Genomic DNA, 13,598 nt, shown 5'->3' on the forward strand with positions numbered 1-13,598 from the left:
TAGAGATTATTTTGTGCTCCAGGAGCAGCAACGCTCTTCCATCTCACTGATTATTCAAAAAGTTCTTTTCGATCGATGATTTTCTTTTTCTCTTTTAACATTAATCAGCTTTTTATCAAGATTGAACCACTAATAAACACTCACTGACTCGTAAACTTGTTCTGCTACAGAACCATATAAACGTATCACATAGCGCTTATTCTGTGCATCAGCTAGCTGGCACAACTAGAACTATAACTTGATCTCAAAAGTTTTTAGAATGCAAAGGGCATACGAAGGGTGGGTCTGTCTGCCCGGTTCTTGGAGGCTATTTCTTGAAGTGACTTTTGAGGATAAATGTCCAAAAATTTGCACAAATTATTGCCTTCATTTCGAGGATTTCCGTTAATGTTTGTGGTGAATCCATTGTATAGGCTTGTGGATATAACAAATGGAATATTACAATGCAATTAATGAAGAAATCATACACAAAAATCTCACAATTAAGTTGGCTTAAGTTAGAATTCCTCATTCGATTAAATGCCGATTCCACAAAACTTTCATTACCAAAATGAATGATAGAGTCTATGGGCAATAAGGTCAGTCGTCGGCTGCCGCGATCGTAGGACAGATCCACTAGCCAACACGGATTTCTGGCTCTTGGTTTTCTTCTCGATCGGAGCTTGTCGTGACAACGTAGGTTTACCTTGGAGATTCCCTCCACTGCTTCGGTGTGAGAACTCGTTCATGCCCTCGGCTGACGGCATCTCGTATCCTTGCCCGAAGACAGCAGGCGTGCTTTTTGGGTAGTAACCCAAGGCAATTGATCGTACATTGTTGTTTCGATATCTGTCGGAATTGTTGCTAGCTGTGACTCGGGTTTTCACCAATCCTTTGGGGGATTGAATGTCTGGATTTCATACTCCACATGTTCCAACCTTTATTGGCGGTGTGAAGTTGTTTCTGGTTTTAGACATTTATTTTCCTTATTTCATTCTCAGTTGGATGGTTTTGGTGTTTCCCTTGTCATTGTTTTTGAATAGATATCTGTAGATGCTGTATGACTTCTTTGAAATGATAGGAATCGTGTTCGGATTAAAAAAAAAGAGTATATGGGCAATCAATTGTGTGTATTGAAAAAAGAGATATTTAGGACTGATCCTTATAAGGCTACTCCATGTGCATTACCACTTTTCAATATGAGAAGTCCTCGGTGTCTTTTCAAATCAATTTCGTATCTTATAGAATACTGAAGACATTTTTTTTTCTACCTGCAAAAGAAATCGCATACATCAACGAATACTTTAAACTGTAAAATACATTGCAAACAATTAATTTCACGATTATTACGTAACCCGTATTTTCTTGACTCCACTCATTGGTATTTCTGGCTCTGATGCGTCCACTTGGTAGTCATTGAAATTGTCATTATATATTTACCGAACGGCCATCAAATTAGATTACTGTATTAGATTATTGTATTTATTTACATTAATCGGACTACAACTAAAGGTTTGCATAGTATAGCGAGGAAGTCCGAGTCGATCCACAGGGAAATAAGTGTTTTAATTGCCAAAATTAACTTCTACTTTAGTCCGAGGAAAAGATAAAATGATTTTGGATTTTAAAATGCGAAATGCTTAAATTGAAATAACATAGAATAAAATGGAGGATAAAGATAAAATAGAGAAGATTCAATCCTGACTTTGTAACAATAGTATTGCATTAGTTCAAGGTCTAAATCAATTCCTTCAATTGGATTGAATGAGAGAGAAGACCCTTTTATCTAGAGAGAGAGCAGCAGAAAATCAAATCCAGATTGGGGGTAGGCGCCGCCTCCTCCTCTCCCCGTTTTCTTTTCCCCTCTCTCCTCCCCACAACCCACCCATTTTCGTTCCTCCCCACTTCCTCCCTTTCGTCCTTTTACCTTTCGTTTTTTGGCTGGTGGTCTGGCCCTCGTGACGGGTTCCCGTCCTTGCTGTTCGGCGATGATGGTTCAGACCGGAGCTAGGAGGCGGTGAGTGGTGGTTCGGCAAGCGGCGGACGGGGTTAGGGTTTTTGCTTTCTTTTCTTCTTTTTCGGCTGTTTGGCTTGGATTCTACCGGTCGGTTTTCCTGGTCCGGTCTGTACTGATCTAGGCTGCTAGATCCGGTGGGTGTTGGTGGTGGGCTAATAATTTTAGGATAGAGTTTGTTGTTGGCTGGAGTTTTCTGCTGCAGTTTGCCCCTTTACGTGTCTGGGTTGTGCCAGCAGTTTGGTGCTCGTTTGGGTTGTAGTGGAAGGTTTTGGTGTTCGGGTGTCATGTCCGGTGCTCCGCTGCGGTTACGCGAGCTCGTCGTGCTGCTGACGGTCGCGTGCCGGGGCCTGAAGTGTTAGCAAGGCTTGCACTGGTGTGGTCCTACCCGTGTCTGAGGGGTCAGTGGCGGTGGTGGTTCGCTAGTGTCGTCGTGCTTTCGGATGTGGATGTGCCGGCGTTTTGAGCTCCTTCTGGGCATGTCCCCGACCAAATTGCATCTTGAGCTTAGTTTTGGGATTGGACTATTGTCCCTTGGGACTTCTACTGTCACTTTCAACGATTGGCTCCTAGTTCGGCAACCTAGTTGCAAGCCTGCTCTGGCAGGGGTGTCAAGAGTAGTGGTGTCCTTTTGGCATGTGCTCGTGTCTAGTTTGTGTTAGTTTTGGTTTAATCCTGTATTTTGTGATGTAATCTGTACTGCCTTCGGGCTTTTTCAAAAAAAAAAGTTGTTCAATTGTGATCTGTGATAGCTACAAGCCCCACAAGCATTGTCAAGAGTATAAATATAATTCATCATCGACACGGTCTATCTTGATTAGGCACGGACCGTCTCTGACTCTAACTAATAATCTCAACCAACCTGTCACTAATCGGCTTCGACTATTCACTTCGTAATCTAAGAACGATCTGTCACCAATCGCCTTCGATTCTACACTACACTAAATTTGTCTCGGTACGATCCGTCTTCTCAAGATGGACTATCTCATTTCATAATTATACTCTTTGTGAAACCTATTGCATGGCGTAGTGTTTGAAATCACAGAAACCAAACTCCTGATCTTGAATACTCGAGAAAATCATTTAACAAAATAAAAGATAAATAGCCATACAATTAAATTGAATAAACCAAGATAAACCAAAAATCAAATACAATAATTAAAATTAGGGAAACTTAAAGATTAGTCCTCAGCACCCACCATCTGTAAGTTTCCATCTGTGTGTTTTTTGGCCATTATGTTTCCATCCTCGTTATTTTTTAATACCAGCAATGCCCTCTATTATATTGTATATATATAGAGTCCAGAAAAAAGGGACTACAACGTAACTCCTCCAGTCCTTTGCCTGAAATCCGGTCATCAGTCCTTGCGTGAAATCCGACCATCAATCACGAAAATTCCTAAAATTCTGGTGGGATTCTATATAAGAAAGCATCTCTCTCTCTCTCTCTCTCTCTCTCTCTCTCTCTCTCTCTCTCTCTCTCTCTCTCTCATCCTCCACAAATAGCCGCAGCCATTAACTAGTCCTCCAACGTCCTCCGATGGGTGACAATCCACTCGTCCTCTGACATCCTCTGCCAATAGCCACCACCATCCATCAACAGCTGCCACGTTAGAGTTTCGATCGCTATTAGATCAGACCTTTAAAAATATAGGTGGAGCCAAAGAATCAAGCAACCCACACAACGGCCTGTCGCAGTCGAAACTCCCAGTGTTGTCGTACGGATCGGAGTTCAACAAGAAGGCCTCACGGATCGAGTTGGGCATCCACGGTGCAATTATCTTTTGATTGGCTGCAAGTATTGGTCATTTGTTTTCATGTATTCCGATATGACTAAATACCTTTTCCGACCACCGGCGAGAAGGTCATTTGTATTCATGTTTTTTTTTAAATTTTTTTATTTCATGGTTTATTCATGTTTTTTATGTGTTTACATGGTGTTTGGCATTTTAATTTTCATGGTATATTATTTGTATCGTTTGCCATGAATCACTTTTTCCGGCCTTTAGCTTCTGCCTACTATGTTTGCACGATGGATTGAAAAAGATACAGCTCTTTGAAGATAGCGGCTCTCAGTGAGAAGTTCAGATCATGCGTACCCTGAAGTTGAATTGGAAGCTCCAGTTTGTAGTATGATATGCTCAAACATGCAAATTCACATTCTAGTCTCGTGAAAGGGATTCCATTCAAGTACTTTGGCCATGCTCTGCTTCTTGGAAGAGAGTTTTATCAAGAGCAATACTGGTGTGGTGAACCTTAATGAAGAAAATCTGCATTTCTTGCTTGGTGGAACATCTCCTATAATCTGCTACTGATGGTGAAGTTACTCGAGACTTTCAAGATGCCCAGTATCATTGGGTGTGGAGTTATGATGGTTCAATATTACCATTCCATTCTCTTTCAGTGTTGTTTTTGTTGCTGTTGTAATAATTTTGGAAACTTTAGGCTTGGTTTTGCTGGGGTTGGTTACTTGCCAACTCTTCTCCTTTGGTGGTAGCGGGTGGCATATGATTGTCCTTAGCCTAAGTGCTAACATAATTGGGATATAGGTTTTTGGTTGTGACTTTTGGTTTGGAGATTAATAAAATTCTTTATACCGATCAAAAAAAAAATCACGTTTTTTGGCCACCGGCAAGAAGGTCATTTGTATTCATGCAATTTTTTTTTTTGATTTCATGGTGTATTCATGTTTTTTATGTTTATTTATGTGTTTTCATGGTGTATGGCATTTTAATTTTCATGGCATATTATTTGCATCGTTTGCCATAAATCATGTTTGCCATGAATCACTTTTTTTGGCCACCGGCGACAAGGTCATTTTATTCATGTATTTTTTTTTTTATTTCATGGTGTATTCATGTTTTTGAAATAACATACAAATATATTTCATGGAAAATGGTACAAATTTTTTACCATAAAAGTTAAAACCATCATAATTGCAATGTTGTAAAACAAAAAAGACTTAATACACCATGAATATTATAAATATGCACGGCTCATGATCAAACGGACATTGCTTGGCAAACGGTGCAAATAAAATAAAGAATCGTGAAATGGGAATGGGAATAGCAGAAAATGGAAGGAGAAATCTAGGGGATTTGATTATTTGAATGTTTGAAAGTTTGAACTCTTATTATATCTCACTTGATTCTAATTTGATTTTCATCTGAATCCCTTTAATTTAGGGAAACAATAAAAGTGTGTATATATATACTACTTATATAATAGTAAAAGGGTAATAAGGAAAATTCACATATTGAAAGGATGAAAACATAAGCACAAAAAATAGGGTGGATGGAAACTTACATGGCATGACTAATGGGGATAGATATTTACAAACTCCTTAAAATTACTTGGCCAGAATTTCCTCTACACTCCAAAGATAAAATGGAAGAGCATACAGATTTGTGGAACAGAGGCTCTCCAGCATCTCCTTTCCTTCTCTTGGCCTACTGCCGAGGTCCCACCGGCCCCCCTCGGCCTTCCATCTCTTTTATAAGTATTTATTTCACATTTTTAAACTAAAAAATAATGTAAATGAAAAATAATTTTTTGATTTTTTTTTACCGTATTAAAGATCTCAACGAAATCTTTCAAATAAGATCTATATTGCATATTTTTAAATTTTAATAAACTCATCATTTTTGAGTTTAAAATTACTTTCTTAAAAAATAATTACTTATTTCACGTTCTGGAACGGGCCTTAGCCCTTTTTAATATTTCCCTTTTTTAATTCTTTTATCCTTTCCACTCCTCTTTTATTTAACCATTTTCATTTCCACACTTTAAACTTATTTTAATCCAATTCCCATAATCCCAGGCAATCCACCAGTAGTGCACGGCTGTCGGCAGGTAGAAAATAATCAGGTGTGGACCAATGCACCACCATTTCTTGCAAAACTCCCAATTTAAGGCCAAATTTGGTGTACGCACTCTTCTGACCTTCAATCACAGATATATAACAAAAGACGTTAAATAATAATAATATAGGACATAACAAATGTATATTAGGCTGTCTAAATGTGTACATTTCGGCATTTATCAGGCGCCACCCCTGACTTAGTCCTATTGAACTTAGGTGCAGAGGATCAAAAAAAAAACTTAGGTGTAGTTCTTTTTGTAGCTTAGGCGGTGCATATGGCTAATGAGAGCAAGTTGTAAATATCTTGCCCACGCATGCGTACCGGTAGTAATGCTGGGAGCCAAACTTTGGCTTGATTCTCACTTGTGGCACATTTATGCCTTGATTGTTACATACACGCACCATCTTCACCCCAAATGTTGGATCTATGTTTTCTCAATTCTCATACCCTGTGTTTTACCTGTACCCATAATTGTAATGCCTTAAAAACCCCATTTTTGCAGATTATGGAGTTGGTTATATGTTAATTCAAGGTATTCAAAGAGGGCTGGGGATTGAGAATTGAACATTAGCTAGGCTTGGTTTCTATAGGGAATGGATCCTCCCTAGTAAGTGTCCGGGACAGTTGTTGAAGGTACCTCACAAGTGTGGATTGCACAATAATACTCTTACCGATAAGAGTATATTATATTGTAACAAAAAAAGTGGACTGCACGACTGTCCGGGATAGTAATTAACTGGAGAGGATTTCATCCCTTCCTAGTTAGTTGCTTCTTTCTTTTTCATTTTTTACATCTCTTTTCTTCTGAGTTCATCTCCTGCATAATACCCTTGTGGGAGGCTCAACCGTTGATTTTCTTTCATGGATATGTTCATTTTTTGGACTGTATGGAATTAACGGTGTGAATCATTAGCCTCGATTGAGGCCAAAAAAGAAAAATATGAAAGATTACGGAGGATATGGGAATGAACGGGAGCTGATTCATTTTTCTCTTTGTTGAGCAATCGGCCCAAACCAACAAAGCACGAAAAACAATCAAGCGAAAACTAACGAACGGAAGAGAGATTTTTACTTGCTTCTCCAACTATGAAGTTGAATAACATTTAAAAGGTTCACACCAATTTCCATTTTATATCGAATGAAAATAATGGTGCCGTGTATATATATAAAAAACCTATAATTGTAACATACGTATGATTTACGTGTCTATTTGTTAATCATAATAGCCCTGTAAGTCAAAACCAAAGACATCAACGGTCCTACAATAATTGTGTGGGAGTATTCTATCCCCTTGAACCAGCTCCTCCTTTCCAATGTTGCTCCCCGTTTGGCCGGGTCTCAATTTCTGGTTCTGCCTCGGGATCATCTCGTCTCCATCATGGGTTTTCTCATTCTTGGCCATGGATTTCGCGAAGAAAACCACCGGCCTCGTCTCCGTCGTCCTGATTTTGGCAATCGTATTGTCATGGTCCGCTAGCAACTTGGCGCTTTGGAAGTTCTATTTCTCTTTGCGGAGAAATCCAGAGACCGACCGTTTCTTCCGCGCTTACGAAGGTGCCGGCAAAACCATCGGCTACGCGCTTCTGTTCTTCGGCAACGTCGGTCTCTACTACTTCTCCGAGAAATCCGTTGCTTGCATGCTCACTTTCCTCTCGCTTGCCGTTTACTGCCTCTGCGCTCTCTTATGCATCCAACCTTACGCGGATTTCGGCGCCCTGGAGTTCCTCCTCAGTGCGAGTCTGAATCAAGCATTGAGTCTTTTCGGGCTCCATTCGTCATACTCGTGGCTCGTTATAATTGCGTGTATTGTCATATCGGGGATGCGGTACTGTCTGGAACCGGTGCATCCCCCGGAGGAAGCGACGAGAGATGAAATCGAACTCGAAACAGGGCAATTACCTGCCAAGACTCACAAAGAAGACCACCCTCCTCCTCTCCGGGCACGGCTGGCCGACGATAATCCCTCACCATCGGGCAGTTTTCTTGATATTCTAGCTCTAAGCGGATCGCCGGTTCCTTTTAGAAGGAGATTTCATTTGCCGCCGAAATATTCCGCCGAGGAGAGAGGTCAGAATCTCCCAGAACCATTAATTAGGAGTGATTCTATTTGAACCCCATAAAAAATCTGTTGAGCCCCAAATCTCTATTTACACCCAGTTTTTTTTTTTTTTTTAAACACAGAAGGATAAGAGAGTAATTCTATTTACCATCCAATTACTTGTGTAAAATTTATTTGTAGCCGACCCTCGGTGAGCTAATTCTTGTCAGCAAACTAATCCTCCCGAGGCCCGCTGTCAACGTGCACATTATCGAGCATTCATACTTCCCATTCTGTTCATGAACTAAACTATCTGCACAGCTGATTTCACTACCAATTCCAGTTTTGGCCTTAAAACTATGCCTACCCCTTCACTGTAAACCCAGAAATGATATTGGTACCGACCTCCCGGTACCGAAATCGTACCGCCGGCCGCCGGTGGGCCGTCTCCGGCCACCGGACGGCCGATCCGAGCCGTCCAAAAATTTTAAAAAAAAAAAACGAGGGGGCCTACGCGTGAATCAACGGCATCCGAGGTGTGTAAGGTGCTTGATCCGAGCACCCTTTTTTCGTGTATATATGTATATTCCCGCGAATATACATATATACACGAAAAAAGGGTGCTCGGATCAAGAACCTTACACACCTCGGATGCCGTTGATTCTCGCGTAGGCCCCCTCGTTTTTTTTTTTTAAAATTTTTGGACGGCTCGGATCGGCCGTCCGGTGGCCGGAGACGGCCCACCGGCGGCCGGCGGTACGATTTCGGTACCGGGGAGGTCGGTACATGTAGCACAACTCCTGTAAACCTCACTTGTAGCCAGGGGCGGAGTTAGAATGGAGTATTACGCAATGGGGTCCAAACATAAGCGATGTTCAAAAAAAAACAAATTACAGACTGTTGTAATCTAAATGGATTTCTTGGGGGCAATTGTTTGATATTTGTGGGGTCTAATTCATATAAATAACCAAAATCTATAACAATATTTAGAGATTTTTTTTTTGAAGCGAGTGGGGTCAAGTGATCGCACTTGACAGTTGACACTATGTGACTCCACCCTTGTTGTGGTTGGAAATTTCTGGCTTTGGTTTGAGAACAATGCCAGATTCCTCCGTTTTCCCCTCAGCCTTGATCTTTGCCTCAACAGCAGGAGATATCACCGCACGTTTAGTCACGATTACAAACCTGCAAAAACAGTCGAACGTCCATGAGGTTTTCCATTTTCTTCAATCCCACAAAAGCCTAGGAAAACGATATGATTTTTCTGTAACGGTTTGGAGCTAGTGATTCTCACTTGTCACTCTTTGTTGGAATGCCATAGATTACGTAATCAAGAATGCGAATGGACCCAAGTTCCGATTATTTCCTAAGTCGACTTCAGATGACAAAGAAGGTTGTAAAAGTGCTTTGAGATTTCTATCCCGGTCAAAGTTGCGCATAAAACATGTATGAAAGTATATAATATAGTAGTATCAATCGAATCTCTCCATGCAACTCTCATCGTCTCCCTCTACCTCAAACAAGGCCATGTAAGGTCTTTATATAGTCCTAAGAAAAAACTCTCCGCGATATATTTAATCAAGTCAATTATCAAGAATAATTACACACATAATTAATATTGTAACGGACTAATAATAAAATTGCCAATTAAGCTCATAATCATTAGGGGACATAAGTATATGTCCAATGATTTAATGTCATCATATTAGATACTATTGAAAGATTTAGAAAGAGACAGATTTGAAAACCAAATAAAGTGATCAACTATTGCCAAGATATCCAAATCCTTCGACACTTAAGCCGAATCTTCCCAGTCCCCCCATGGCGTTCCAATATGATTGTTGGAAATTTACGGAATTTCGGTTGAATGAAACCGGGATTTTGGAGGGTCTTCCGAAGCAACCAGTCCCGAGTTCGTTGTATCTGGACGCACCACCACAATCAATAGACGTATTGATGTGTGTGGCCGTAACTCCCGCAGCATTACTCCTCCCCATGATGGCCATGATGATGTTTTATTCAGCAATTGATGGCTGTTTTATTCTTGTAACCTCCAAGCATTTGATGGCAGCATAATGGCTGAATTCATTTCAGCAATTGATGGCTGTATTCACCCCTTCTTCCTCCTCCACTCTATATAAAGGAGGCTCTCGTTTGGAGGAGTAATCAGAAAATTCCAGGCCTTCCAATAATTCCAGAATATTGTTCTTTGAGAGAGAGTGACAGGCGGTAGTCAGTTCGCCAAGGCGGTCGACGGCGGTGTTCCGACCGCTTGCGGTTTAGCCGAGCCAACCCTGGGAGGAAGACGCCAAACACGAACCTACAACACCGACGGTAGGTGGCGAATCTTTCTTAAGGAGACTGTGGTATCACACAGGACTCGGTTTGTTTTCTTGGAAAAAACGTTTCGTATCTCGACTGTTCCATTCTGTTTTGTTATTGTATTATGCTTCGGTTATGTAATTGTGAAAGTATCAATGAAATTGTTCTCTGGAATTTTCTGTTATTGCCGAAATTTTCCCAACATATGCATCATGCTCTCTCTCTCTCTCTCTCTCTCTCTCTCTCTCTCTCTATACATCCAAACACCACAGTAATCACAATCACCAACACCGCTGCAGGCAATTACACAGGCAACCACTGCCCTCTCTGTCCAACCAGGCAATTACCCTCTTTGTCGTCTCCGTGACTCATCAACAACGTCGGCTTATGATGGTGCGGCCACTTTCGACCTCCAAAAAATTATAAATTTTAGGGGCCTCTTTTACTTCGAATCCCTTGTGGTAGTCTAACAAAAAAAAGGACTCGAAAAGTCAAGGTTGGCCTTGTCCATCACCCCACGCCACACAACAGGCTAGGGGTTGCCCTTGGAAAACAGTTCGCAATGGGAACTTCTCTCAGATGTAGGAATCATTCTATTCACATAACATTTACATCGACAGAATTTTGTGGGTGAAACGCCCACTTTGTGATTGCTAACGGCATATATTTATACTCCTTTAACCCTTCTAATCAATGAGGGTCTCGAGAGGATTCGCCACGCCCGTGGAGGTGGCCTAAGTCCGTCCTTGCATTGAAACAACTATAAGATCCTAACCGTGCATGTACTGCGAACCATTTGTTCCTTTCCACAGCAATTTCACGCAAGTTTTTTGGTTGCAAGAAAAGAGACCCAAATTAAATTGCCGTCGCGTTTAATTTTGATTTGACCCAAGTAGAAAAAGTAAACAACTCATGCCAATTTCTATTCTCTCTCTCTTTCTTAACATGAGAGCCTCTCTCTCTAAACTTTTCTCCTTCTAGGGTTTTCTTCGGGGGGTGGGACAGTGGGAGTGACCGCCACTCCTCACACCCACCTTCCCCCTTCCTCCGGCTTTCCTCTTCTTCACCTCATAGCCTCGTCGTGCTCCACCTGAACTTCCCCTCCCCCTCCACCCTCCGCCTCCATCTTCTCCCCTCCTTCCTTTGTCCACTTGTTCGGCTTTGCTGAAGCCGAACTGGTGAAGATTTGAAGATGGGATGGTTTGGCTTTTCTCATCTGGAGAATAAGCCGACGGATCCGGTGCGGTGGCTTCCAGCGACAGCATCCTCGGTCGGATTTTTTTTTTTAATTTTCCTGTCTCTTTTTCGTTTTGTTTGTTTTGGATTTTGTTAGTTTGGTTCTTTCATTTTAATGAGAGTTTTTCCTCTCCGGTGTGGGGTTTCTGGTGTTGTTTTGGCTGACTTTGCCGCACTTAAGGGTGTGTGTTGCTCTCTCTATTTGGATATTGGTCACGGTCAATTAGGTGGCAAAGCTCGATTGTGAGGCTCTAGTAGGTGATTTTGGATAGCTAGGCCACTTGTTTAGTTATTTACTCCCCTTAATTGGGACGATATACAACCTCGATGTATTCCAATGTTTTCTGATTATAATAACTCCTACCAGTTTGGAAAAAAAACAAAAAAAGCCCCTCAATGCCATGATGCCAGAAATATGTCAGAATCACTAAGAGAAACGTTGTTCTGCACGATATACAAACTTCTCCCAACCTTAATTTAAACTCAACAAATTAATATCATCACACCATACACCAGCACCCAAAAAATGAAAAAATAATAATTAATACAAGCACGAACCCATTGATAAAACACAATGCAAGGAATTAAACACAACCAAATTCTCATACATGACACAAGAAAGGAAAAAAAATTATACCCACAGCAAACACGCTACCCAAACAACCGGAGCTTATGTATCAACGTCGCACGATTTTCTCACGACAGTCGGGGACGACGAAAACCGCACCAAAACCGACGGGCACAGAACCCTCAACGTCCGGCGCCCCTTCCACGCTCCCACCTTTAGCCTTATCCTCGCCTTCATCCGGACGTCCAACTCCACCGCCCCACCGGATCTCTCCGTCTTCATACCCTTCGCCGTGTCTCCAGACAGCGCCACGTCCTGAGCCACGAGATTCACCCCCAACCGAGTCACGTTCTTGTGGCGCTGGAGAAAGGGGGCCAAGGTGTTGAACGCCAACTTTTGGCCGTCGAACCACACCGAGGTCTCCACCTTCTTGTAGTAGACGGAGACCTTGGTGTTGGGGTTGTATGCCCTCAGGATGAAGTTGAAGGTGGAGTTGAGGTGGTTGGTTTGGGACAAGTTATAGCCGCTGATCGAGCCGGATTCGATCGAGTAGACTAAGCGTTTGGGCTTCACGGCTAGCCATATGATGAGGATGGTTAGACCGACGAGGAGGATGATGATTAGCAAGATGATTCCGATGGTTCGGAACAGCTTGGAGCGGCCCGGGCGGGCAGGAGGCTGTGTTCGGGCTGGTGGATTGGCCATGGCTAGAGATTGAGAGGGTGTAAACTCTAGAGTGATGAATTGGCCGACGAGTGTACGTTGTTTTTATAGTACTTCTACATGATAAAGTTGAGGAATGTTTGGTTTGAGAAGCTACATTACAGATACAGTTGTCATCCCGATAAGAAATTTTACTTTTTTCATGCATTGATTCCTTGCTTTTATCTTTGCATTGCTTTAGACTTAACATTGAATTCTCTCACTGTTGCGTTTGATTTCTTGCATGAAACTCAAGTCATCTCATGATTTTCAGATTCCCCTGTTTTCTCAGATTCCCCTGTTTTTATCAATTCCGGTAATTCACAGTTGAACTCCTAATACAATACCCCAAATTAACAAGGCACATGTTCCTAGTGACAAGTTGTTTTTGAAAAAGATGAGAGAGACAACAAGAATGATATATTGGTATCGCTATGGTGCTCTGACTCCTTTTTGAACGACAGCTAAAAGGTTGTTTGATAAAATTGAAATCTGAAAGTTGAAAGCTGAAAAATTAAGTATTGAAAACTAAATGTTGAAATTTTTAAGCTGAAAAACTGTTTGATAAATATATTAAGTACTGAATTAAAAAAATGATGAATTAATTTTGTTCCAATTCTTTCTTAATTTACTAACAGTCACAATATACTTCTAGTAATGGTGGAGTGGTGGTGGAGTGGTAGAGGTGGTGGTGGTGATGGTGGTGGAGGTGGTAGAGTGGTGGTGTAGTGCTGGTGGTGGAGGAATGGTGTGGTTTGGTGTGGTGGTGGAGTGGCGGTGGTGTAGTGATGGTAATGGTGGCAGTGGTGGTGGTGGTGGAGTGGTGTAGGTGGTGGTGGTGTAGTGATGGTGGTGGTGGTGGTCGTGGAGGAAGTG

At 41.7% G+C, this 13,598-nt stretch overlaps 2 protein-coding genes across 2 annotated transcripts; one reads left to right on the plus strand and one right to left on the minus strand.

Annotated features, from left to right (window-relative positions):
• Positions 1 to 7,132: 7,132 nt before the first annotated feature.
• Positions 7,133 to 8,284, plus strand: LOC131322506 (uncharacterized). The gene is made up of 2 exons (XM_058353855.1): positions 7,133 to 7,923; positions 8,125 to 8,284. Exons 1-2 carry the CDS (start codon positions 7,170 to 7,172, stop codon positions 8,130 to 8,132), a joined length of 762 nt encoding a protein of 253 aa, XP_058209838.1. The 5' UTR covers positions 7,133 to 7,169; the 3' UTR covers positions 8,133 to 8,284.
• Positions 8,285 to 11,906: 3,622 nt separating this feature from the next.
• Positions 11,907 to 12,833, minus strand: LOC131335921 (uncharacterized protein At1g08160-like). The gene has a single exon (XM_058371481.1). It carries the CDS (start codon positions 12,723 to 12,725, stop codon positions 12,123 to 12,125), a length of 603 nt encoding a protein of 200 aa, XP_058227464.1. The 5' UTR covers positions 12,726 to 12,833; the 3' UTR covers positions 11,907 to 12,122.
• Between the last annotated feature and the right edge of the window lie 765 nt (positions 12,834 to 13,598).

Source organism: Rhododendron vialii, chromosome 1a (genome assembly GCF_030253575.1).
Source record: "Rhododendron vialii isolate Sample 1 chromosome 1a, ASM3025357v1".
NCBI lineage: Eukaryota > Viridiplantae > Streptophyta > Magnoliopsida > Ericales > Ericaceae > Rhododendron > Rhododendron vialii.